The 26,200-nt window shown below is 41.4% G+C and overlaps 2 protein-coding genes across 6 annotated transcripts in view; one reads left to right on the plus strand and one right to left on the minus strand.

Annotated features, from left to right (window-relative positions):
* Positions 1 to 1,435: 1,435 nt before the first annotated feature.
* Positions 1,436 to 21,516, minus strand: STIL (STIL centriolar assembly protein). 3 transcript variants are annotated; one of them, XM_048059071.2, is made up of 16 exons: positions 21,314 to 21,516; positions 20,557 to 20,664; positions 18,805 to 18,920; positions 18,510 to 18,697; positions 17,249 to 17,496; positions 16,355 to 16,438; positions 16,110 to 16,196; positions 14,340 to 14,487; positions 13,134 to 13,243; positions 12,197 to 12,299; positions 10,330 to 11,385; positions 8,828 to 8,993; positions 7,790 to 8,015; positions 5,669 to 5,861; positions 4,815 to 5,065; positions 1,436 to 2,957 (listed from the first exon to the last, which is right to left on the minus strand). In XM_048059071.2, the coding sequence occupies exons 2-16, from the start codon at positions 20,646 to 20,648 to the stop codon at positions 2,129 to 2,131; spliced, it is 3,897 nt and encodes a 1,298-aa protein (XP_047915028.1). In that variant the 5' UTR covers positions 20,649 to 20,664; positions 21,314 to 21,516; the 3' UTR covers positions 1,436 to 2,128. The 3 variants fall into 3 exon arrangements, with proteins under 3 accessions (XP_047915028.1, XP_047915027.1, XP_013031855.2); XM_048059070.2 differs by having other exon boundaries at positions 12,197 to 12,311; XM_013176401.3 differs by lacking the exon at positions 21,314 to 21,516 and adding an exon at positions 20,828 to 21,193 and having other exon boundaries at positions 12,197 to 12,311.
* Positions 21,517 to 21,732: 216 nt separating this feature from the next.
* Positions 21,733 to 26,200, plus strand: part of CMPK1 (cytidine/uridine monophosphate kinase 1) — a 31,377-nt gene continuing 26,909 nt past the window's right edge. For all 3 annotated transcript variants that reach the window (XM_067001168.1, XM_048059075.2, XM_048059076.1), the window contains exon 1: positions 21,733 to 21,995. In XM_067001168.1, coding sequence (XP_066857269.1) covers positions 21,921 to 21,995 — 75 coding nt within the window. In that variant the 5' untranslated portion in view covers positions 21,733 to 21,920. The remainder of the gene's footprint in view (positions 21,996 to 26,200) is intronic.

The raw sequence follows: 26,200 nt of genomic DNA on the forward strand, positions 1-26,200 counted from the left end.
TTTTTCGGTCAGTAACTGAACGTTTCAATAGCTCGGCTCGCTGTCCAGGATCACGCATGATTTGCGTAACTTCATCTAATACCACACCCTCGTCCCGAGCTGCGTGCAAGCAGTTAGGCTTTTGTTTTCAAATTGCTCCTAGCCCGCAAGCATTTGAAGAAAGTCTTCAAAATATTAACCAATACAACTGTCATCTTCCTGTGTTTCCAGACATTTTACAATAGGAAACAAAGAACAAAACCCTACAACAATAGCTCAGAGGTATGAATTGCCTCATTCATCCCAGTGGAATGTCCAAAAACATTAACTATTTTTTGGCTACTTCAGCAGAAACCAGGCTGCCAGATTGTAAGCTCGTGCCCGACCCGCTAGCACTTCGGAGTGGGAAAGCCTCTCTTCTTCCCGGCACGGAAAAGTAGTAGCAGCTTTCCTGAAAGGAAGCAAATATTCTTGGTGATGGAAGAGGCTGCTGCGAGGAGAGAAACTCTGACACAGCATGAAGCTGCCGCCTTCCTCTTTAGGTCCAGGCAGCTCAGCTTTGCTCCAAAAAAAAAATAGTAGCTTTATTCAAGCCTGATTCTTAGCCCACAAAGGCCCATGAGGTGGTAGATGCTGGAACTCTTACTGTAATAAATTAATTAGCAGTTAGTCTATAATCAAACATACCGTAAGCTAACAGAGCCACCCCAGTCCTTCAGCTCTGAAAGGGAAAAGCCTGGGACTTTGGCAGGGGTTGCTTTAATTTCTGCTTTAACACCCTTTGAGCAGGAAAGACGAGGTCAGCACCGTGGGCTGAACTTGTGTTGAGACAATGCCATCATTAAAACAAAGTTTGTTCAGACTCCCATTAAGCCCGAAGTGTGTTGATGCACCGCAGCCAGGGAGAAAACAGATGGCACTATGTCATTCGGCTCCGTCCTCCCCGTTACGGATGGTGGGAACTGGAATAAATTGCAACTTCCACCGCCAGGGCCTCATTTCCAAGACCAGGAGGTCAGAAGGGAGCCGCGTTTCGCTGCAGTGACGCTGGTGGAGCCACGTCCTTAGGACTTGCCAGAGGAAGCGGAGCTGTCAAAGCCAGCGCTGGGCACCTGGGGCTTCCTGCACCAGTAGGAACACAACCGACACCACAAGCCCAGAAGCATCTACTACACCTAAAAATTTGTACAAAAGTCCAAGTCTGAACAGAAAACCAATAGCTGAACTCCTCAATTTCCATCGTCCCATAATAGCAATCCCAATAATACACTGTAAAGCTTTCAGACTAATCTGTGTGTTAATGAGGAACAATTTATTTATTTGCTTACCCTCCCATCTAATATTGGGATTCCTGAAGAGTTATTACCAGGTGACATCCTCATACTTTGTTAGTCATTCTGAACAGTGACTAAGAATTAGCAAACGTCTTAAATGAAGGCTACACCAAACAACGGGAGATTTTTTATTTTTTTAATGAAATCTTTGACCTTTATGAACAATACGTAGTTATTAAATAAATAGAAAACATTCATTCAGAAAAAAAAAATCACAAAAGTTATGAAAGTGCTAGTTTCTCCCCAATTTCCTTATAAGATTTCATGATACAGAGTCTGTTACATGTGCCTCCCTGCCTGAATTCAAAAGAACTTTATGCAAAGTAAAACCATGGTTATATTTCCCTTCCCACCCAGCGCAACCCCCACACAGTAATCCGAACGTTTCAGCAGACTTCTAGAAGTTAGTGCTTTAGCTCTGCTGCCCCTGCTCCGCCATACCATAGCGATGGCTCACAGTCAGCACAAACAGGTAAAAGTCAGTATTTAAAAAATTCGACAATAGAGCATTTAGATAAGCATCATTATTAAAGCTTCATTAAGGCTTCAAGTCAATTCACCTCCTGGATACTTTAAAATTATGCTTAACTGTAAACACGAGTGCAAACATACTTCAACGCTGACCAGCACTGACTCGACCAGGCATCTAGAGGTGGCTCTCAAACTGGACCAAAAGCTCAGTTCTGCACATTTTAATGTTGCTACAACAAAGCGACCTCATAAAAGATAGCTTAATCCTTGGTTTCCTGTAGTCTTTTACAGAGGGTTCCCACTTAAGATTTGAAACAGCATCTGCCAGTTATCTCTGGAGATGTTCAGAACAACTTTGGCAGTTGCCTGAGTTGTTTTACATCAAGAATGGTGCCAACAGAGTTCATGCTGTGTGACTGGTTTAATGTTCCAAGGGCTGAAGTATGCAGATTTCCAGGGAAAACTTTAATATCTCCTTCATATTTCCTGCCAGGTCGTTCAGTGAATTCAACCTTCCCAGGTAACAATTTGTGGTTTGATTTTAAATCCTTCAAAATCTCAACTGAGTTTTCATTTGCTTGTTCTGCTCTGGGAGGAAAAAAATCGTTTGTAATGTTTCTTAACATAGGACTGTTTAATTCTGGCAGAGGAGCATTAGCAGTTAACTCTCTGCTGCGACTTCTCAGATGAGCAGGGAGTCCTTCATCTATTCTTTTGGATAATTCAGTCCAGTGGTTGAAGCCATCCAACACAGGGGTACAGTTGTTGTGCAGCACGTTTTCACTTTTGTCAGCGCCACAGCTGCCACCTTGAACGTGCAATTCCTCTTCATCTTCACTACTGTCATTGCCCTGTATCAGTCCGTATCGTTTCATGTACTTCTTGGTCGCAAAGGACATGTTGTTTGGTGAAATTAGGCTAAGGCCCACCATGCTCTTGTCCATATTTGAATGCGAGCCGTCTTGGAAAGAGAAATCAGCAGGAGGATTTGGGCCTGAGCGACTGAGAGAAAGTCTAGACAACTGATTTTCACTGAGATACTTGAGTGCTATAGCGTTTGCTTCCATGCTCAGATCGACCACGTTAGGAGTTAAGCCATACATGCTGACGTTGGCAAATGACATGTAATTTAGTCCAGGAATCACCGCTTCAGGATTTATGCATGCTAGGATGCTGAAATAAAGCAGCAAAAAGTTAGTTTAGCTTTACAGGGAAAGAAGTATGCATTTCACAGTATAACCTGATAATTTCATTTTGCTCCCTGCGTTGATTTCTCCTTCCTCCTGGGCAACACAGCTTGAGCAGACTGCTCAGTGCTGAGGCCAGACATTCTGCACGTCCTGCAGAGCAGCTCTCCATCCAGTCACGCTGACAGCGTTCAGCCACTGTCTCGGAGAACTGATGATATTCCCTTCTGATTCAATACCGACCACAACCCTGCTACCAGGAAGAACCAACCTCTAGCTGATTTCAGAGCTGATTTTGTTTTTTAAAGCAGATTTGAGCTATTGTCAACTTTCACCAGTGAATGAGAAATTACAAGCCTCTGACCCTAAGACTACATGTTCCCATCCAACCCCAAATTTTTATCTCAATATAAGATAAGCCCAGTACCAGAGACACCAAGGACATCTTGTCTTTTCCAAAGCACGACAAGGTTCTAGCTTTTGAAGACATCCTTCAGTAAGAGACACGTTCATTCATCCACTTGCTTCAATAATTCTTTATACACATTAAGTGTTTAGTTTAAAGACAGGACAGGCTCTAGCACACTGGTAGTGGTTATAAACTACTCCATTTAGTACATGCTTCATAGAGGAAGTTAATATATCCACTTTTCTCACATAAAGAATCTTGCTATTTCACTGAGCACTAATTATGAAGTTTGCTTAGGGAGAGTAAATTCTTGACCCAAATGCACCACCACAAATCAGGCTATGGAGCTTCACTGTTGTTTCTCTCTCTGCTGAGCTGGAGACCTTTCCTCAGAATTACTTATCAGCCATCAACATGGCAGAAAGAAGAACCCCACTCCCTGACCCAACTTTGAAGAAAAAAATTCAAGAATTCTCATTTTGTCTTACAGGTTCACTTATCAGCATATTGTTGACATTAAAAGGACACCAACAGACTCTGCAGCCAAGAAGGTAGCACAGAAATTCTGGCGAAGCATCTGATGAAATTCAAGTGATAATGAGAGAAAAGCACTCAGAAACTCTATGACTGGAAATAGCTTTTGATACACAGCTGAAGAGAAGATTAATTAGGAGACAGTTTTGGTTTACCTAACACTTGTATACTAGTATCAAGAAGACAATAAGGATGAAACTGAAGGCGTATCAGGCAGTCAGCCCTATCCCAGCTACATGAACAAGATCCATGCCTCAAACCCACTTCTTCAGAAATAATGTTCTTAATGACGTTTTAACTTTGGGTCAGCCCTGACGTAACCTGACAGTTGGATTCAATCTTGGAAGGTCTGTTGTAACTGAAACTATTCTGTTCTGTTCCATTTTGTTCCTCCTTCTGTTTCCACGAAGGCTGCTTCCCTGGCCAGCCACTGCAGCCTCCCTCTGTTTCAATTCAAAGTGCTTACAGAAGTGATTAGGACAGAACCAGTTTTGATTATATAAGGAAGTGAAATTGCTATCATAACTTATAATGGTGAAATTCAAGACAAGGGTTAAGAAGTAGTGACAAAAAAATAACTATAGCTGCTAACCATTCCGCCTCCCAAGTTTAACCAATGCCTCTCTGTAATACTCTATTGTGTGCTACTGCATGCACATACTGCATGCACTAGAGCTACTTGAGTTACACGTAGCTAAACTGAATTTGCTAACAGACCTCTTAAAGCTATCTGAAATACCCATAGCATGGGTTAGTGTTTCATCTTTGTGCAGGAAATGCAGATCAAGCTTGCAAACAAATCCCCACTGGCAGTGAACACAGTCCCTTCTTCACTCACTAAGCCAATCTTCATTTGTGGTTGGATCTAGAAGCTACTACTCAAAATAACTGGTATTTTACCTGGCATTCTCCACTTTGTGTGTGTTTTTCTTCATTTTGCTGGGCGATTCAATTGTCACTCCAAGACTCCTCAGTTGCTTGAGCGTAGCACTAATCACGCTCTCTTTATCCACCGCTCCCATGTCAGCCTCGGAGTCCTGTTCTGTTGCATCATCAACACTCTGATACTTAGGACCATCGCTAACAAATCCTGTTTTTACTGGCAAGTGACCTTGCTCTTCTGAGGACTTTAAGAGATGGTTGACTTGGCCCTAGAGAAAAAAGGGAGCAGGGAAGGGACCACATTGCCAAAATTATCATGACATGCTGGAGCTGTCGTGAAAGAAAATTGTTTTGTTCTTTTGTAACTTACCATACAACTAGATGGGTTAACAGCTTGTTCTGACAGACAAGCCAAACTCAGATTCAGTTCAGATGCAATCACGTAAAGTCACATCGGTGTACAGGAACACTGTGCTACCTTACATTTCAAGCTTTCTGTGAGAGTCTGTACTGAATTTAAACACGACATTCTGCTTCAAGATTAAAGCCTCCATCCTTTAAGAGACTTGAAGGTAAAGTGCTATGCTATTTTAAAGGGTGCTAATTGGGGAAAGTTAACTGATACCATCTTATAACTACAGAATTATATATTAGGCAGTAGACAGTACTCCATGTATGCACAGAAGAATGAGGAATAGCCATTTAGGTCTTAAAAGGAAGACCTGCAAACTTGGAACTTTTCTGTAGAGCATATCATTTGAACTTGAAAATTGCATGTGGTTTTCAGTCATGCCAATACCACGTCATGACTTCAGCAGTGTGTTGTTGCAACTGTTGCATTCAGATCTGAATATGAAATTTAAATGAATTACCAGCAAGTCCTGGTAGAGCTTCTGATCCTCTGATGGATGCAGGGGCAACAAGGAGGTGGGTGGCTCTAGGTTTTGCTCACTTGTTACCACCACATGGTTGCTGGCTCCCTCTGTTGGCTCTTCCTGTAAGCACATGCTAGCGCTTTCTTGTAAGGATGAATTGTGAACAAGTGCTTGGGAAACATTTTCATTTCTGAAAGAGACCATTGACATAAGTAGATATATTTATTTGAAATGGAAAACAAAAGTCATCGCTACTGGTGCCTATCCATGAATACCAGAAAAGGAGAAAACAGACCACTGGAGAGCGAGTCTAACATTTCTTGGTTGTCTTCTGCCTGAGACTTTGAAATAAAATGACTGCAGAAAGGAGCAGAAGCCTTTTGAGGACCGAAGAAACACAGCCTGCAGGGTAAGACTACAACAGCCTCAATAGCTTTTCAAATGATGATTTTGCAAACAGCATTGGCTTCTCTGGATTTGGTAAAACTCAATGACACTGACTTGACCTTAAAGCAGATAAAATAAGTCACTAAAATTTTGGAGTTAGTCTTACATTTTCAATATCTTTGTGGACACTTAAGGCCGTTATGAGTCATATTTTCCATATGTTCTGAAATATGACTTATTCAGAAGGTATCTTTTGTTACCATTTACTCACCTTGGTTTTAGAAAGAAGTCCTGTTGAAATTTGAAGACCACACTGGAAGAATTTCTCAAAGACGGTTACAAGTACACACATACAGAATGCAGACCAAATATCACAAACTGAAAACAACCCCCTAGTTGAAATGTTTCTCTATAACAAATGTGAAAGAAATCATAATCTGCCCTGAAGTTTTCAGATAAAAAGGGTAAATATTCTAAAATGAGTTAAACGATGCTCTGCATCCTCTGCTATCTGTGTGTACGTTGCACAAACCGTTTGAGACCAGACACTTCAACAGTACTATCATCCCAAAGAGATCGTTAAGTGACCCTCCTTCCCCTACCCGTCCCTCCTCAAGAGACGGGTGTAAGATAATGGAATTTCAGAACCCGAACGATCCATTGCCTGTGCTGAAAGCGATAAGATTTAAATCACGTGACATACTAGATAGTCAATGTAGGTTATCAGTTACTCTTATACTAACAATTATTTGTCAGTCCCCAAAATGTCCCCCTCCTCTTCAGAGAAATCTGAGTGACACTCTGTGTTCTTACTATAAGACACTTACACAACAATTTCCCAGGTTTATGTATCCAAGTTGAAGAGAAACTTCAGATGGCATTTCTTTAAAATATGATATTCAAAAGAGCAATTCGAATCAGTAACATTACTGGTAGTGTTACATATTTGTAGATAATATTGTATTCAAGGACTACGAATATTTAAATTTTGGCCTAATTATCATCCATCTTTCCCAATAGGATTATTTTAGAAACCTAATTTAACTGGAAGGATATTCCCCCTCCTTTGACTTTTTATACTCAGGGAACGTTAGATTATTAAGTGTCAAATTGTTGAGCTGTTCCCTGTGTAAAAGTAACATCCATACAGATAACCAAAAATATTTCTAAAATCTCTTTCCAAATTAGACTGAGATTAGTTATTGCTACTTGAAGAATCTGACCTTAACAATAATGTAGTTAATATCAATGAACGTGGCACTTGCATGCGCAATGTAATTAGCTGCAAAATGTAGAGAAATTCAGAGGACATATCGTAATCAGTCATATAAGCCCCTCAGAACTGAAATGGTTCTGAATGCTGAAAAGTCACTGTAGGAAAGCAAATAACTACAGCAGTGTCCCCTTTCTGCTCAGGAGTTAAGGTAAGAAAGGGAACGCTGCCAGCACCGTACGTGCTTTTCCAAGCTAAAGGCTTTTGCCATCAGCTCTTGCTGATAGGTAAGCCAGCTAAATGTGTATGACTGATAAATGCAAACTCTACAGACAACTGTTTCGGCAAGCTGTACAATTCAAAGCATAATTAAAAAAACAAAGAAGGTAAAGAACACAACTGAAGTCAGGTGATCATTTTCATAATTCTCACAAAAGAATTATGAAAAAATATAAAAAGTAGTAACTTCTGCAAGGTAGTTCAGCTTATGTGAACATGAGATATTTCTGGTTACTTACTGGAGAGTATTCTGATTAGCTCCTTCTTCCACAAGATGAATACTGTCTACAAAGCTGGGCATGTCAACCACCTTTAAAGAAGAAGCAATACTTGTGTTACTTGCATCTTGCTCAGCATTAATTGAAATGTTTATGTCTTCCTTAGAAATCTCTGCATCCTCTTTCTTTCCTTGTGGTATGGAGTCATCCTGTTTTTCTGAGGGTGCATCCCAAAATAAGCTAGCACCTAGAAGAGAAGAATAAGATTTTTACCCATTTAGGAAAGTCATTACAATCTTTTGAAACCGTTTGGTTTTGTAAAGCTAGAGGAATCATTTGCTCACATTGAATTTTTTTTCACCATTTTAAAAGTGATTTAAGGTTTAGAACAGCTAGGAGTTGCCAAAGCATTGTTCAAGTGCTACATTACAAAGTATGCTCCTAAAGCGTACTTGAAGAAAATAAATGGTTGTATTAAAGTGTTTTAATGTACTGCCCTTGAACCTGTTTGAAAATTTACCAAATTACCACAATAACCAAATTTTTTTTCTATGGATTAAACTGGAACCAATACATTAATATGTAACCTTACAGTTACACCTGCGTAATTTGCTAAAATTAAAAAGAATGCAGTCTCCCCTCCACGCGTAGACCTGCATGAGTTACAGAAAGCATGGTATCAATACTATATTTAATAGAACAGCAGATAGGATAATAGTTACTACTTTTCAGAATAGTATATTAATATTAAAAAAAAAGACGCGGATATTTTCTTACAACAAGTCATAATTAAAAATACAAGACCTTGCTAAAGCTGTTGGAAAAATAACTCCTCCAGTGATGGAAATCACTGTCTTTGCAGCCCAAAGACTAAAGTAACTCCAGCCTAAACTCACAAACACAAACAAAACAAAACAAACTCGGCTGGTTTTGGTATCTAGGTGTACGTTTGCCAACGTTCAACATTTCCGCAATACATTCCCTTCTTTGTACAGAGAAAAATCACAGAAACATCCAGAAAAAGCAATGCCAGTCTGTTCTTAAGGAATAAAGTGTTACCTGTGCTCACAGCAATGCTCACACTTTTTCTCATGGGCAAACCTGGTGAGGGCTGAGTTTCCATAGTAACAAGTTCCCCTTGCTTCTCAGGCTGCTGAGCATTGCTAGACGCGGCTGTTTCGGAGGAACAAGCCTGACGAGCCTGTGCTTCCAATAAGCGTTGGATCTGTAACAGTTATCAGAATGGTATCATTTGTACAGGAAAATATAATAAAGTGGCAGAAATGAATTATTAAACCTGGATCCTCTAAGGTCTGGATTCAAATCCAGGCTGCCTTGCCACAGAAGTCTGATTAACATCCCAGTCCTCAGCCGTGCGTGCAGCATAAATCAAAACATCATTTTTGACACTGGCAGCACTAGCAAATAAGAGGTTTTATGCATGCTGGCAGACCTACACCAAGAAAACTTGAGGAAAGCTTATTTACAGCACACTTGTTGGAAGTATTTTCAGTCCCCTTCATTCATATATAAAGCCTATTACTCACTTACCAGCCAAGCTTTTAATATGCCAACTGTCCCTATACTGTGTTAAACCAGCTTTGTATTAAATCACAAATATGAGCACTTAAATGATAAAATTAGGGTTGCCCAGGCAATCTTTACTCTAGTATTTCTATCCACCCTGTTGATTAATTCACAGCTCCAAGGCATTTATACCATATGGAGTGGTTTCCCTCCCTCATGCACAATCCATGCTTTGAGAGCTTGATTTTACAAGCAGGAACTATACCCATAGCAGATTTCAGTTTCAATTTTCTAGTTTAAGCAGGAAAAATGTGTATTGCCTAGAATTGTACTATTCCCATCATTCATCACCAGCAGAATTCAAATATTGGCTCTTCAGTCCTAAATCACACCCTGCAGAAGTGTAACTCGAGGTAGGTACTTTCAAGGAACTTGACTTGGTATCACAACAAAATTTAGTGAGTTCAGTAAAACCCAATTTTCCAGCCCAGCAACAAACACCTGATGAATCCTGCCAGTTTGCTGCAAACAGACTATTAAAGTTTTCTAATCAAGGGCCTCAACAACTCAGGAAGCTGTAGGCTTGAAAGGTGGGTAAAGTAACATATGACAATGTTCTCTGTTTTACCTGTATGCTTACATTCATGCCAAAGTCTACAGTCTGTCTCTAGCCTGGATACACACACGCATATATACACAAACTTTTAATATAGAAAAGCATATATATATATATAAATAAAAGTATTTATATAGAAGTCATATCCATTTGCATTACAGAAGTCTGCTGAAAGGAAAACAAACCTTCGTATTTTGGAATTATGATAAAAATAAATACAAAGCTTAATTAGCAAAGTCAAAATTTTCCATTGTTTTAAGTGACATCAATTAGCAGAGCTAATTCCACCCCCAAACTGGACACGGTATGACAAGCTTTCTCGTCCTCACGAGGACATTTAGTTTAATTCCTCTGGCAGGGGAACTATCAAAGCATAACCACTAAAAGGGCAGAGGAGAAGGCAGCCATTTCAACAAACCTGAGCTTGAAGTAATTTGAGTTGTCTGTCTTGTTCTGTAAGAACCCGGTAAGCATCTGGAGATAATCCCATCATCCCATTATCTGATCCTGCTTTAGAAGCAGGCAGGTGTAGGCATGGTGAGTGGGCTCCACAAAACTGTGGACTAGAGGGGCTTGCACTTGAAGGCGGTCTTATCCCATGTGACAAGCTATTTTCAAGAGAACAGTTGCCCATTTTCCCATGATATCCCACGCTTATGGGGTTACTTGTGGTATATCCTGGATTGCAGCAAATATTCGGACAAATGATATTTTGATGGAGCACTGTACATGGATTTTGCTGAGCCATCTCCGACGGGACTTCTGCTCCATGCTTGGGGCTCATTTTACCAATTCCTTGCCATGAGTTCATTGGATTATACTGGATGGAAGCAGGAAACTGACAGTTGCACGCGCTGGTCGGACAGCAAGGTGGAACTTGAACTGGCATCTGCAGTTCTGGTGGTCTTCTGCAGCTCTGCGGCGGAAAAGCAGAATTGTAGAGGACTGGCTGTGTAACAGCAGGAAGTTGCCTGGAATTGGACACCGAGGTTCTTCGAACTGGAGGCTCTCCCTGTTGTGCAACTCCATCGGCATTTAACGCAAGCCTTTGTGGTGGCCTTCTGGGTTGGTGCTCAGATGCATCTGGGGAAGGCCCACTACAAGGGGTTGAAGGAGAAGATCCAGAACTTTTTCTTGATTGAGGACAGGCATTCTTACAGTGCAACTGCTGCTGTAGCTGAGCTTGCTTTCCCCTGGAAGGCCTTGAAGGTGGAATTTTCTGATTTAAATGGTTTGGTAATTGCCTCGAAGAGGGATCTCCTATATTATCAGGCAAGTTTTGTTTGTCATCAGAGTACTGGGTGGGGTAATACATAGATCCCAAGCACCATTTCTTTTTAATAGGCTGATGTAGCGCTCGAGGTAGACTTTTCGCACTTGAAGTCCCCACAGGCTCAGGCAACTGTCCTGATTCCATGAAGCTCCCATCCAAAACAAGGGACAGTTCAGGAACTGAAGGAAAGATCCTGGTAACCTGAGGACAATTACACAGGCAAGTTTAAGACAGCATTTTAAAGTGAGCATCCTGCTCTTCGCATGCAGAATTTTCCTAGTGTTTCTCCAAGATGGTGTTTCCATTTAGAACCAGTATTTGACTGTTACTAGCTCCAAATCAACTATATATGAAATACCTTTTTAAAGATTAGAGAATCCAGATATAGAAAAAAGAAAGATATCCAGGATCATTTTCATACAACAGTATTGCTTTCATATGGCATAACAGCCGTGTCTATGAAACAAAAGCTCTGTATCAATCTGCAGTATAAATCCTTCCCCTTCCAGAGATAGGCTACATATTCCCTCTTATTATTGTTAGACTCGGTACATAACAGCCCCCACTAGGAGGTCAAGAAGGACATGACAGTTGTGGATTACCAGACATGTTCTGTTGCAGGTATTTCATTATATTTGTACACACTCGAGTTAATTTTTTTTGTTTGTTTTTTACCCAGAAATATACAAGAAAGGAAGTTTGCAGCACCCTTCTTTACCTCAGACACCATGGCTATTCCATATAATATTAGAGAGACTCCTTGAGTAGAACCTACTATCTTCGTTCCCAAATGCTAGCATATGCAGGAATTGGCATCTCTAGCCCTGGCACAAAGGCAGGTTGACTACAGACAGAGCTAAGAATCTCAGTCCACTTCTTCAGTTCTGTTTTCCCCCTGCTAGCAATCTGAGGCAGAAGCTTTACATTCTCTGACCCCCTTACAACTAGCTTCAGTGCTTGAAGTATCACATCTAAAATCTGAGAAGCCTAGAGCAATTGTTTACTTAGTTACCTGTTGACTCACTGGGTGTGGACTTGGAATGGGTCTCGGGGATAAATCCTCATCTTCTACACCGGAGTCATGATCACTTGCTGACAGCTTACTGGGTGAACAACTGTGGGGAGGACTAACAAACACCATTAGTCAAACAGAAAACCTTTGCTTGTCTGATATGGCAGCACTAATATGAATCTTCATATTTGTCATTGTGCAGTCTACAGTGAAATATCAGCAACATTTTTTCCTAGAAATAGTTACGCCTCCCTGGTTAGCCAGGGAGTTCATATGGAAAACAGAAAACAGCTCTGGGACCAAGCAATGAAAATACATCTGCTGCTTTTGGGCAATAAAAAAAGGTACTAATCCTCTCTCTCCACATCTCTCCACAGTATTTAAGTGACATTCTAACAGTGAAGCACTGATTTATGTTAGAAAGATAGAAAGTGCTAAAGCAAAGATTGTTTAAAGGAGATTGAAGGCTGTCTTCAATCAGCCACAGATAACCAAAAATTTGATGGATACGTCAGGTTCCCAAAAATCTAAGTTTCAACATATCTAGGTTTCAGCTCTGAAAAGTCAGAAGCAAAACCAAATTTTTACCAACTTAAGTAGATTTCAGCTAGAGATTTGGATCAAAGGACACAGAAAACTTAATACAGTGAAAATACTAAGCTCCATCAGTAAAGAAACATTTGTAGAAATATCCACTGTATTAATTACAACCACTAGTAAGAAGAGTAGCACTATTAGTATTTTTCTCTGGCTATAGGGTCAGCTTAACCATCTTACTTGAACATGAACTCTAGGAATAAACACAAGCCTATTCAGATTTTAATGCAAGATCATCACTGTAGTCAGAGCTCGCCTGCCATCCTGCACAGCAGAGATCAAAAAATCTCATCTGAAAAGTATCTCAGTTTTGTGCATAGCTGACATCTGAAAGATTTACCTTCTAATAGGAAGTTTCTTGCAGATTCTGCTGAAGAACTCAGTTTCTGCATTTTGGTTTTCTGCACTCAACTCAAACTGGATAGGGATCTTGTCCGAAGGTTCAACACTCTGAAATGGAATTTTATGTATTTGTGAAGCGTGCAAATTCCAACTTTTGATTATTCCCAAAGACATAGTTTTAAGGAAGTTTATATCTGATTATTTGTTGCTCGGCCTTTACTTTCATTTCTCAATTCTTTTACCACTACAAGGAGGCAGGCAGCTTCCCTTCCTGTTTAACACTGTTCCCCCTGCTACTCTGTAAAGTAGTTAGCCTAATTATAGCCATGAGCAGATGCTTCCTTGCTGTAACTGCTTAGATGCTCTTCCACAAGTCTTCACCATCATAAGAAACAGTAACTGCTCTATGCTTATTCACATACAGCTAGGAAAATCCTGGAGACAACAGAAGCAAGGCTGTGTTGCTAAAGCTTTGCCATCTGCAGAAAGCTTTTTCTGGAGAAAGCACACAGTAGAACAGCACAGGACACGTTACATTAACTGCTTCTCTAACAGAACCCAGAAGCACATACTGAGCAAATGAACAACTCGGCTTCAGGTTCTGCATGCACCCAGGAAAACATTTAAAGAAATGAGATTCCTAGGATTTCTGCAAACCTTTTAAATATCCCCCAGGCTCTGTATCACATTCTTTCAAACAGTTACTTTGCAAAAAGATGGAATTGCTTCTGCTTTGTTACTGCATCACAGGAAGAGCTCTGCAGGTTAGCAGCCACTGAACTCCATTTTGCATTCCTAGCTTTGCTCTCCAGAAAGGAAATACAAATATGCATCACCCATAGCAGTCAGTGGAAGCATCCAGCACAGTATACCAGATTAACAAATGCTATAGCCAATCAGAATCATAATAAGAAAGAACACTAGCAAATTCCAACACAGCATGCTATGTTTTAAAAGACAGACTCTTAAATGCCACTGGAAAAGTGTGCAGTTCCTGACTTGGGTGGTGCTTTCACTCTGAGACACAAATTACAATAAATCACTGAAAAAAAAAAAACAAACACATCTAACTTTAAACAGCTACATCATTTTTAAACACTGCAGTTTCATTTGGGTCACATTATAGTGACTCCTCCTTTAAGTACTTACACTAAAGTTGATTTTTTTAAACTACCATGATGCAGTAAGAAGCCAAGCCACTTACTTTAAAGAGGTGTACGGTTTCACTGCAAGTCAAGAGCTGAAACCCTAATTCAGTCTGTCCGCGGCATGGAACACACTCATAAAACTCTGGGTCTTTGTGTGTCAATGAATAAAGCACAACAAGAAACCTCCCAGATTCTGAGAAAACCCTAAAACAGAAAAAAGTACATATGTAAAAAAAAAAAAAAAAAACAGGAAGACGACCATTAGTTTCTCAATATATTGGGCAAATAATTGAACAATTAACCAGTGTGGTGACTTACTGTATTTTGGGTGATACTGAGCCACAGACAGAACAGAGGGACTTATGACTGATGCCATATGCAAGAATTAAAGCAAAGTACAGAAATAGTGGGAATAATTTTTCTACTTTCTAGTTCAACCCTTCAGGATCACATAGTACTTTAAATAAACTCCTAGAAGACTTCAATAATAGTATAGAAGAAAACATCATAAAAATTATAGTGATTTTTTTTCATAATTCAATAGAAGAGATTATAAAGACATGTAGCATGCATTATTCCTCAGAATTCCAAAAATGCTCATTAATATTAAAAACAGATTTTTTGAAGAAAAGGTATACTGAAGGTGTTTTTTTGTTTTTATATAGATAGGGAACAGTGAGACACAACAGTCAATATTAGCACAGAAGTAAGATTAAGGATAAAGAAAACAACGTGCATTTCCAGGAAAAGGAACTACTGCTTTCAGAACAATTTTTTTTTTCACTTTTATCTGGGACAGAGAAAGCAGTAAGAACAAGATGCTCAAAAAGCACATTCACATACAACTTTAAAACGATTCTTTCAACTTAAGAGTTAAAAATATATGATGTACAGATTGAACAGTTAGCCTACAGAGGTTAATTCTCTTTGCATGGTTCATCAAATCAACCTAATCCACTTCCAAGATAGAATCAGTAAAAGTTAATGAGAGTCAAGTATCTAACTTGACTACCAAATCTAATTGGGGTCTTATCTGCATTTGTGTGTATTTAAATTGCTTAAGGAAAAGAAGTCTATTCTGTAATTACAAACATCTGTTCACCAAATGTGTTTTCATTTTGTAATTTAAAAGCAACTATGAATAAAAGCATAAGAAATTCTTACACATATACTGCTTGTTCTAAAATTTTATTTACCAGAAGAGCATTTTAAAACTATAAAGACCTGAACTCCCTCCTTCCAGCTTCCATATAAAGAACTTGGCAAATATTACAGGTGAGAAGATTTAGAAAATGAGGGATGATTATTTACTAACTTGACACTGGAAAAAATCAGAATGCAAAAAACTACAAAAATAGACTACTTAGCAGGAAGTCATTACAAGACAGAACTAGCTGCAAATCTGTGTGCTTCAATGTGTCGGTGAGATACAAGCGGGGAGAAACCACATGCCAAAAAGCGCCCATAAGAAAAGTTCAAAAAAAAAAACCCAACAACTAAACACACCACTCCTTATGTAAGTGTTTCCTGCTTGCCAGATCTTATTTAAACTGAAAAATGCAGTGACCTTAATGACAGTAAATATTTACCACCTTCTTTCATTGGGATATTGGCCCAGCTCACTAACGCTTCAGTTATAGCTTTCAAGAGATTTGAGGCAGAAGTCAAAACCAGGAAGAACAACTAAAGCAGACAGACCCACCTCCTACACAACACACACATCGCAGAATTCCCCCAAATATCCTTGAACCGATTTACCACACATTTCTGGGGGATACATTTTTAGGCAGCCCATAGTTTCTATGTTTTGCAGACAAGTGACTTGCCTTTCTTGAATTGAAGAACTGAATAAATATCGCAGGCAGCATGCCCAAACTTGAGGACTACCGATATGAGTAACTCCACTCAGCCAACTAAAAGTAAGAAGAAATATCCGATTAGAGACTGCTACACTAGCAAGTTTCCGCTATGTATTCCCTCAAATACCTCCCAAACCATTATGTGTATTAATATATTAATAGATGTGTGTTAATAGATATATACACATCTATGTTTATTAATCAACACTTACACTCCAACTAATGGCAGAGCGTATGCCTTCGGATCAGACTCAAGCAGCAGAAGTAGTTTTCTTGTCTGGTCCATAGTAAGGTAGCTGAAACAAAGCAGAAGTTGTGTTTTTTGTTGTTGTTGTTTGTTTTATTATCATCACCATTAGTAGTATTAATATTTTGCAAGTCAGTCTTTCAGAAAAATCCTGAAAAGAATGATGAAAGTTTAGAAAGTGTTGCAAGAAGGAAGTCTGAGAAAAAAATAAATAAATAAACCATTCTCCATACGTACTGCTTTTTACTAATTCCCTGTGTCAATCAAAAAATTATCAAGCACATTTGCTTAATATTCTGGTAATGAATCTAGAAGTGCAAGTCATGTTAAATCTGAGTAACTTTCAGAAAGGCATTCATAAGGTCTCTCACCAAATAAAATGGCATTCAGTTGCTTCAGATTATTTTCCTGTTCTGTGCTTCATTCATCCTATTAAAGCAGTTACCAGCCAGAATGACTATTCCCCAACACCATCTTTATAAGCATGGTTAACACAAAGAGCTTTTGTTCACATTCATCTGATGTGCGTTCTAGGGCCAGCACTGACATCGTTACACAAGCTAGATGCTGTTTGTAGCTGTTTTGTTGACTAGACATGCCTCAGCCTGCCTCAGCAGGAAGGTGCTTCTACTGAGGTCAAAAGCAAGAACTCCTACTTGAACAACTTAAGGTTTTTACCCGATACCATTCCCTGCTTGTTTTTAATGTACTGTTTTTCTAGGTACCAGAAATCATGTTCTTTTCACATCAGTTACTTTATTAAAAAGCAAAGCACTAAGATGTCTCCTACCTCCCTGTTTTAAGGCATACAACAACCAGGCAGGCCACTTAAGGAGTCTGAGCATCATCCTTTACTTACCCGCATTTGTAAGTTCCTTGCACTTGTGCGATATTCATAGGACCATTCAAATTTCTTGCTAGGGCTGTGGGAATAATTGGGACAGACTTCACAGGGGTGTATTCCAAGATATTTGCTGCAGTAATAGAAGCCCAATGAAAACTAAAATTTAGATTATCCAGGTTTTCTGTGAAAACAATGTGAGCTCTAATAGTGAGCAGTTTAGACAGATCCAGTGAATCTTTACTGCACAGGCTGTGCTGCAGATCCTACAAGTAGGGGAAAGAAAAAAAAAATTAAGGTACACAAAGTTGTCTTCATATTACTTCAATGATTCCATTTTTACTGCAGTAAGAAGTCAAATTATTCACCACAGCTAGTGCTGCAGTAGGCACCATATAAAAAAAGATAAGCCATGCCTCCAAAGCTCATGGCTATATTGAACGTAATGAATAATAATGTAAAATATATTTGAAATTAAACACATCTTAAATGCATTTGCTAGCATTGCTTTATAACATATTCAGAAACCTGGGGTTACTTAAATTGTATAAAAATTAATAAATTAACAGCAACTAGAAGGCTCAAATTGGACCATTGAAGCTTTCCTACTTGCATTCAAGAAATTTGTATTTTAACACATGGATGTATCACTGTGAGAAAACTGATGTAAAGTACTATTTGTATGATAAAATACATAGTTGAATGTATGTATCACTGCAATAACTACAGGCAAATGATTACAGAAATGGAAGGTGTATTTGCTGGATTATCTATCCACAGAATACAGAATAGTTTACACATTTCAGCTGTACCTACCAGCCTACGCAGACTTTACAGATTTTCTTTCAAGTCACTTGCTTAGCAATGCTTTTAATGAACTTTAATGCAAATACCGCAACTCACTCGTGACAGATTAGAAAGAAAAAGCTGTTCTTTCTTGTTTAAGCAAGTGTGTTGCTATCACAGTCATCTTGCTCTTTTTCATGGTCAGACCAGCTGAAAACTTATGGTGAGACAGCAAGATTTTAGTTGAAGATTAAGAGAGCATAATCCCTGAACTTCTGTGAAGACCACTGATTCTGAGTAGTTTTCAATGCGCTTTTCAATGACACTCAAGTAGCTCTTTTCACATCACCAACTAAGTAGTCTTCCTCCAGGCAATACTTCTCCAGTTTTATTTTAAATTGGTGGGGTTGGAAATTAAGCCCTGTGCATAGTCCAATCTCCTGCCTAGATGGCAGTTTATTAAGGAATCCAAAAGCTGCCAGCAGCTGCCTACCTTAAAAGCCAAGCTGATATCTTCAGCGCTATGGACTATGATGCTGTCTGAAGAAGGTCCCCAGGCATTAACTGTGCACCGAATCAAAAAGTCTCCAGGAAGAGATGCAGTTGGAACTTTGCCCGATCCACCAGCAACTTCTCGGCCAGGGTCAAAACGGTCTATTGTTAGCTTTATGCCTTCCCCATCTTGAAAATAAACAAAAAGTTAGAGTCCAAGAGCAACAACTCAGGCTCCTTGATAAAGGCTTATTCAACCAACTGCTATTGGCTGTCTACTTGATATTTAAAGTTACCTTCATCTACTGCAAGAGTCCCAAGTAAAAAACAGGCAAATAATTTCTTTTCACTCTGCTTAGCATGGCGATAGGCAAGTCGCAAGGTTTTCTCCATCAGAAATAATTTTGGATTTCTAAAGAGAGACAACAAGCAAGTTTAAGGCACAAATTATTTTAACGCGCTTTATTGCACTAGCTTACAGATCTTTTATCCTCCTTTAAAAAGGAAATATACAGAAGCAGCCCAAAGCTCTAAACAGCAAAAAGATAAAAGTTAGTAATATTACATAAAATATTCATGGGATTTTATCTCTTGTTCTGTGCATCACTCCAATAATTCACGTTCAAGAATACACTTTAACTGGAGCAGATTCACAGAATGCTTTATATGATTATCTTAACAAAAATATTTTGGCTTGATTAATCCTGCAAGCTAAGGTCAGAGTGGAAACAATTTTTTCCCCTGGAGAATAAATAACAAGCAGAGAGAAGAGCCTTTTCAGCTGAAGAGCAACACTGTTATAGGACTAAGATGCATGCAAGTTAATTATTTTAATATAAGGTGTACAAGTTAGAAACATTAAGGCTAAAACACAGAACTCAAGTTTCATAAATTTAAAGAGTAAATAAACAACATAGTTTAACTAACTTTGACAGGGCATCCTATCCTTTTAGCCCAGTATTTGACGTGGATGCTAAAAGCAGTAGCAGCCTGAGCTCGAAGACACAGCAATGTAAGGAGAAGAATTAGGTAACCATAAAATCACTATTTATTAAAAAAAGGTAAAACAGTAAAAAGTTTGGAATCTGGGTTAGTAAATACAGCAACACTATTCTAACTTATCATAGCTTATCTGATATTGACTTGGAGAAAGTTCAAAGAGAAGCTACTGATTTATGTGAATACTGTGAAGATGACTCACATCCTCTTATCAAGATTAGCTAAGTTAAGTGCCTTCATAAAAATTAAAGTAATTAATTTTAAAATTTGCTAAAACTTGGGGATTTTAATTTAAACTCATGAAGCACTATGTGGAAAGGAGATGTGGAGGCTGCTCTGACCTGTGTGTAAGGGCTGCCCACCTTTTTATCAAGATAAGCCATATATAAAGTAAATGTTTTATGTCCTTCTCCGGTCACAATGATCTTCATATACTTGCATGAATATTGAAAATCTTAGTGTAGATATATCTGTATGAAAATTATCCTAGGTAATAAAGATCAATTTTTGCTCTCTGTTAAATTTAAAAGTCAGGTTTGGAATACCCTGCCCTACAAATTCACAAGTGCTTCAGATTTGCCTCCAGACTCATTTTAGCCAAAAAAAAAAGAATCAAAACTTTTGGTATTTGAACCCTGATTTCTGAAGCAAGCAAAACGCTTAGCTTCAAGTTTTACTTGAAGCATGCTATCTGCATTCGGTTTGCCAAAAAATACCTTCCTTTGGATATTTAGAGATACGGAAAAGCAGGTTAAAGAAAGCTACAAGCATGCAGTTACTTCTACACCTTTCCATGTAGGAAGCGAACAGAAAGCAATTGTAGGTTAGTTTAGGCGAAGGTACCTCCAACCCACCTGACTGCAATTACCCCACAGAAAGAGAAACACTTAAATCTTTTCAAAGAAAAATCCTGTAAGCTTATTACAAACACACTGATTGTCTCTTTCTCCTTTGTGTCTTTTATACGCTAGACTCAGAAGCTAAGATGAAGCTTTGAATCACATAATTCTTATGTTAGCCACCTGACGCCTAAAAAGGCCTGTTCATACCTGTAATAGGCAATATGTGAACCCATGGTGTCACCCATGGGGACCGGGTCCCAAAGCGCGTACTTCGACAGAGGGAAGCTGAAGGGGACCATCCTTTCTGCGACAAAGCTGAGAAGATGGCAAAGACAAAAAGGAAAGTACCAAGTTCAACCCCATTTTCAAACAGTATTTTTCAGACAGAGCAAATGAGTAACTCGTTAAGAAAAAGAACAAATCGGATACGTAAGCTTTTTTTTTTTTTTCTCTGTCAAGCCCAAATCAGAGTGCAAACCTTGCCCTAGGAAGTTATCAAGGATGTGAACTACAAAGTCAACACAGAACTTTTGTTTCCCGTTAGACAGTTCCTTCGTGTAATCTCAGAAAGTAGGCAAAACACGAGCTCGCAGATAAAGGTCAGGAAACAAATCTGCTGTAGGTATAGCGCAGGGAAGGAAAGGGGTAAGCTGTTAGAAACTTCCGTAGCACACTTTAGCAAACTTAGCACTAGATCAGCTTCCAAATACACTGCTTTGCTCAGTGTTTAAAGTCAGCACCCGAACTGTTTAAGCTTTGAAGGCTTCTGAAAAAAAAAAAAAGCATTATTCAGAAAAAAAGCCCCGGCCGAGGGCTTCCTCAGGGGGCGACCTTCCCTACTCCAGGGCAGCCCCTCAGCACACACCCTCCCGCCCTCCCACGGGGGCGCTTCCCCGCAGCCCCCCGCTGTTTTCCCGGGGGAGCGGGGCGCAGAGGCCCGTCCCCGCGGGGCTCCCCGAGGTACCTGGGGGCCGGGGTCCGCCGGCGGCCCTGAGGGCGCTGCCTGAGGGGAGACGCCGCCGCTCCCGCCGCTCGCCCCGCGCCCGCCCCGCCCCGCCGCCAGCCAATCGGGAGGCAGAACCGGTCGCAATCCCGCCCCCGCCGCCCTCAGCGAGCCAATGGGACGGCGCCGTCTCCCTCCCAATCGCGGCGCGCCCCCTGCGGAGCCAACCGCCAGCGCGCGCGCGCAGGGAGGGGGGGATTTAAAAAACGGGCTAAGAAACGGTCGGGGCGAGCGCGCATGCGCGGTGCGGCGCGGCGGCGTTGCCACGGCGACGAGAGGCGGGCGCCATGTTGGGGGCCGGGCCTAGCGGAGCGCGGCCTGCTGCCCCCACCGGCGGCTACCGGCAGCTCGGGCCGCGCGGGGCACGCCGGGTGCTGCGGCGCGGTGAGGCGCCCGGAAGCGTTTTCCCCGCGGCGGGGCCACCTCAGCGCCGGCTCCGCCTCAGCCTCACACCGCCCGCAGCCCGCCCTCAGCCGCCCCCGGTCTCGGCTGCCGCCGCTCTCTGCTCAGTCGCTGCCCCGCCGCCGCTGTCCTGCTGCTGCTCCGCCGCCGCCGCCTCCTCCTCCTCATGAAGCCCGTCGTCGTCTTCGTCCTCGGCGGGCCCGGGGCGGGCAAGGGGACGCAGTGCGCTCGCATCGTGGAGGTGAGGGCGGTGGGCTCTGGGGGAGGGGGGGACTACACTTCCCAGCATGCCCCGGGGCGCGGCAGCGGGGGGCTCCTGCGGGTTCGGCCGCGGGGCATGCTGGGGGTTGTAGGCTGCCCCCCCCAACTCTTGAGGGCGGGCTGGGCTGGCTGCTGAGGCCGGGGCTGTGGTGCTGGGCTCGGCGAGACGTGGCTGGGGGTTGGCCTTGTGTCCCTCTGCCACCTCCGGCAGCGCCCGAGGAACAGCGTTAGGCTGAAATTTTGTTCAGTGCTACACTATGGTAGAGGTCAGAACGTGTCCTGGCTCGCCAGAAGTTAACCTCGTTCTCCTTTTATTTCAAAGAGCCCAAAGCTGGTGGCACGGGATGACAAGGCGTTCGGCTCTGCTCTGCACGTTTCTGTTTTTCCAAATAGGTTTTTACAGTCCTCTGAGGTAGGGCAAATACTGAAGAGGAAAGGGTGACTCTTGCACAGTGCAATATTCTCCTCCTAAAAAACAAACAATCAGATTGTAATTGCGTAGCGTTCAGGTGGGTAATTACAGAAGTAGTTAATGCTTCCGGACGTGTGCCTGTTGGCTGTGAGACATTTTTGTTCCCTCAGCACTTGCATTTTATTTTTTTCACGGAAAGCCGTGAAGGATCAACGTCTGTCTGTGCCCCAATGAAAAAAAAATGACTGAGAACTGTAGTAATGCCCATGTTTCTGAATCTGTTGACTGGGGAGGGAAAAAGGACAAAGCACCCAACCGCAAGTCCTGGCGCAGGCACATTTAATGCGTCTTCAGTTCTGGCGATGCCCTGGCAGTGCTGTTGCAGTTTCTTCATGCTGCTATCACATCCCAGTCCTTGGTGCATATAACTCGGTTAGGCAAATTTGGTGCAGACTGAAAAATGCCATTATGACTTTAGTTCTGAAGGATTTTAACCTCAAATTACAGGCCCTTCAAACTGGCTTATTCCTTAAATTAAGTGGTGGGATGAAAGGTTCGTAGTGCTCATAAAGCCATTTTGGTAAGGTCAAATTCAGTCCCTGGTACGCAGCAAACAAATGAGCTTAAACTGTAGGGAAATTTTGTAGGCTGTCATTAATGGCTTTCGCCAAACCATTAGCGTAGCCTCAGGGCTGAAGAACCTCCTGTGGCTTCTGCCCTGTGTTCAGAAGTATAAATGCCTTCGGCTTGGTAGGCTAACGTAATTGGATAAAGACCACTTCAGGAGGAAGGATTCAAATGAATCACTGCTACTCTAACTGTAGTTGCAGCTAAAATGGAAAATTAATTTTGCTTGTACATTTGCAGCACATTTAATTGTGCTGTATTTATTTTCTTTCTAAGCCTAGAAAGAGAAGCCCAAAAGCTAATAAATGGGAACTCGCTTTAATTCTGCTAGTCCTGTTTGCTGCATGGAAAGAAGTTACTGACGGCCTTGCAGTGGGCTGACTGCAGGAAGCATGAGGGGCTGCTGACAGCGGTGTCTGGCTCTCCCGCTCCCTTGAGCAACTTTGTGGCTGTCGCTGGCTAAGCCTTGAGGGAGGGAAGGTCTGAGGTGGCTCCGGTGAGGGCTGGGCTCGGGGGAGCCTGCTGGAAAACTTCAGAAAGAGAGAGCGTGAACAGGGAAGTATGGATGAAACGCAATCGAGGTACTGTTGAGCACCAGATTTTTTTTAAGCTCATACCCTTGGCCTGGCCCTCACAGCCCCCCAGAGAGCCCTAACGCAGGCAGTTGAATGGCCTTTATGCACTCAGTGCTGCCTTTAGGTTGAAAGTGTGTTTTTGTTTGGATTTTAAACCCCGTTGGCAGCTTGCTGCAGAGAAAAGGGGCTGCAGCTAAGTAATAATAAACCTCATTCATCCTTGTATAAATGGACTGATTAATATTAGTTTACACTAGGAACGAATCTGATCCCGTATCTTGCTCTAAACCTGAAGTTTGTGCTCAACAAAAAGTCAGTATGAGCTATAAATACTTCTCAGTTGCTATATGTGCTGGAGATCTGGGACGGAGCACGCCACGTGGAGAAGCCTCGCTTTGCTGAGGCGCGACCCTGTATGATTTTAGCTTCGAATGTCTTTATTCAAAACCACAAGCAACTGTAGGTGGTTTGTGGAGCTGGCATTATGTACTACCTGGGAACGATTTCTCAAAAAAGTGTCGTAATTGTTTTGCTGACTGTTTTGCCTTCCCAGAGAAGGGAGATGGCCATCAATCATTGCAGGTGAAATGCGTATTTCCAAAGTACCAGCCTGAATCATGCCTGCTCAGGTTGCAGTCCCTCGTTATGGACGAGGCGTGTATTCGTATCAAGTTTGGACTAAAACGGGGAAGTCATTTGAGGGAGGAATTTGTAATAACGAGTGAAAATGGGTATTGACACAGTGTACAAAAGGGAACAGCAGGTAAGTGATTAGGTTTCTTTATCTTTGCAGATAAGGTTTGAAGAGACAGCTGAACGAGGCTGGTTTCCTCCGATAGGGAGGGAAGAGTTGCGTGTCTATTCCCTAGGCTCGCAGAGTTGTCACCGAAATGTAAATTCGGTAGAAATGCTGCTCTGGACCGATTCCTTCTATGTAGGAGGGGATGAAGCAGAATTCCCTCTTAAGTTCCTGCTCTCTCCCCGCCGTGCGGATTAACTCCTGCAGCCTTCCACGGCTGGGTGAGGTAGCGTTTGGCATCGCCTGGGCCGTTGCAGAGCTCTCTGTGCGGGGCAGGATGTTGGAGCAGGTAGCTGGATGGTGGCATCTGAGTGCACGTTCTTGAGATACAACCTTCACGCTTTCCACAGTGTTTATCTTTTGTGGGGTTATTATGTGGGTATAGGCCAAAATGAATGCTTTATTACTGACTTTTGAACTTTGCTAGTGAAATGGTTATGGTACAGTCAAGGGAAAATACCCCAATCCTCAAATCTGCACAGAATACGATTTCATCAACTTAAGCTTTAAATCTTTACAACCTTTGCCTGAAACATAAAGATCTTTTGGGAGGGGGGGAAAAAAAGAATAACTAAATAATCTTGCTTTATTTCAAGCAAGACGTCAGCCGTTTTTGTTGTTGTTTCTTTGTTTTTTTGGCAAGGTGACTCCGCAGGGATTTGGGGTATGCAAGACATCCCTGCCTGCATGCGCAAAATGTAATTAATTTCCACCGCAGCCCTAAGCTGGATATTTGTGTTTAAAATTCAGCCCACAAGGTGGGATGCTGAGCCTCTTCTTTTTGTAAGATCCTAAATTACTATCCAAGAGGAAAAAGGTGCTAAGTTGTTTTGGGATATATGGTAGGGATTCTCTGGGGAGAAGAAAACTGCAAAGAACTCAATGTATCATAAACACTCCTCTGGAAGCAGCAGATTTAGTTTTTGCTGTCATGTGTTAATTGTCCTCTGGAAGTCCGCTGAGAGACAGCATTAACTTTCTTGAAATAAAAGTGTTTTCAAAGTTGTTTGCTTTAAACTCGGTTTCTGAAATCTCTTCCAAGAGTGCCAAGTACTGGTAGTCCAGTTAGCTCTAAGTTCTCATAATTGTTTGCTGGAATGTCAGTTCATATTTCTGAATTGGGGCGCTGTTGTGAAACATGGTGAGAGATTGTTTAACCCCCCTCAAAAAAAAAATAATAAATTATTCCCTATATGCTTCCATTTTACAGAACCCAGGCTCGCTCACTGGGCACTGAACTTAGGACTTTCCCAGACATCCTGGGTGTCTTTTGTTAAGCTCTGCGTTCCTGAAGCACTGGGGTGTTCTGTTTGCCCCCCGCTCCCCCGGAGGCGCTATCAGTGGGATCTCCTTTGTGTGTTTTGTTTTGTTAGTGTGGGTTTTGTGCTTCTTGTTTTGTTTTGCCTTGTGCTTTGTTTTGTTTTCCCCAGAAGCAAGAACATATCTCTAACTAGGGATTTTAATTTTTTTTTTTACTGGAATATGCAGACAGAAGGGCTGCTACTGCATTATGATTTATACCTCAAAGTTCTGTTTCTATGTGCAAATTGCCAACGGGGCAGACAAAACTTTTTTAGGTTTAAACAAAACAAACACAAAACCCCAGACCATGAAGGCTGCATGCTTCACGCGGTTCTATTTTTATTTCTTTACTAGTTCTTGAAGAGTGTATCTGAGAAAATGAGCAACCTTACGAAGCAACCGAAAGTTGCTAGAAGATCTGACAGGCCAGAAGTAGGGCAATAAAAGCTTGTATTTTATTTGTTCAGCCC

This window comes from Anser cygnoides, chromosome 8 (genome assembly GCF_040182565.1).
Source record: "Anser cygnoides isolate HZ-2024a breed goose chromosome 8, Taihu_goose_T2T_genome, whole genome shotgun sequence".
In the NCBI taxonomy this organism is placed as follows: Eukaryota; Metazoa; Chordata; class Aves; order Anseriformes; family Anatidae; genus Anser; species Anser cygnoides.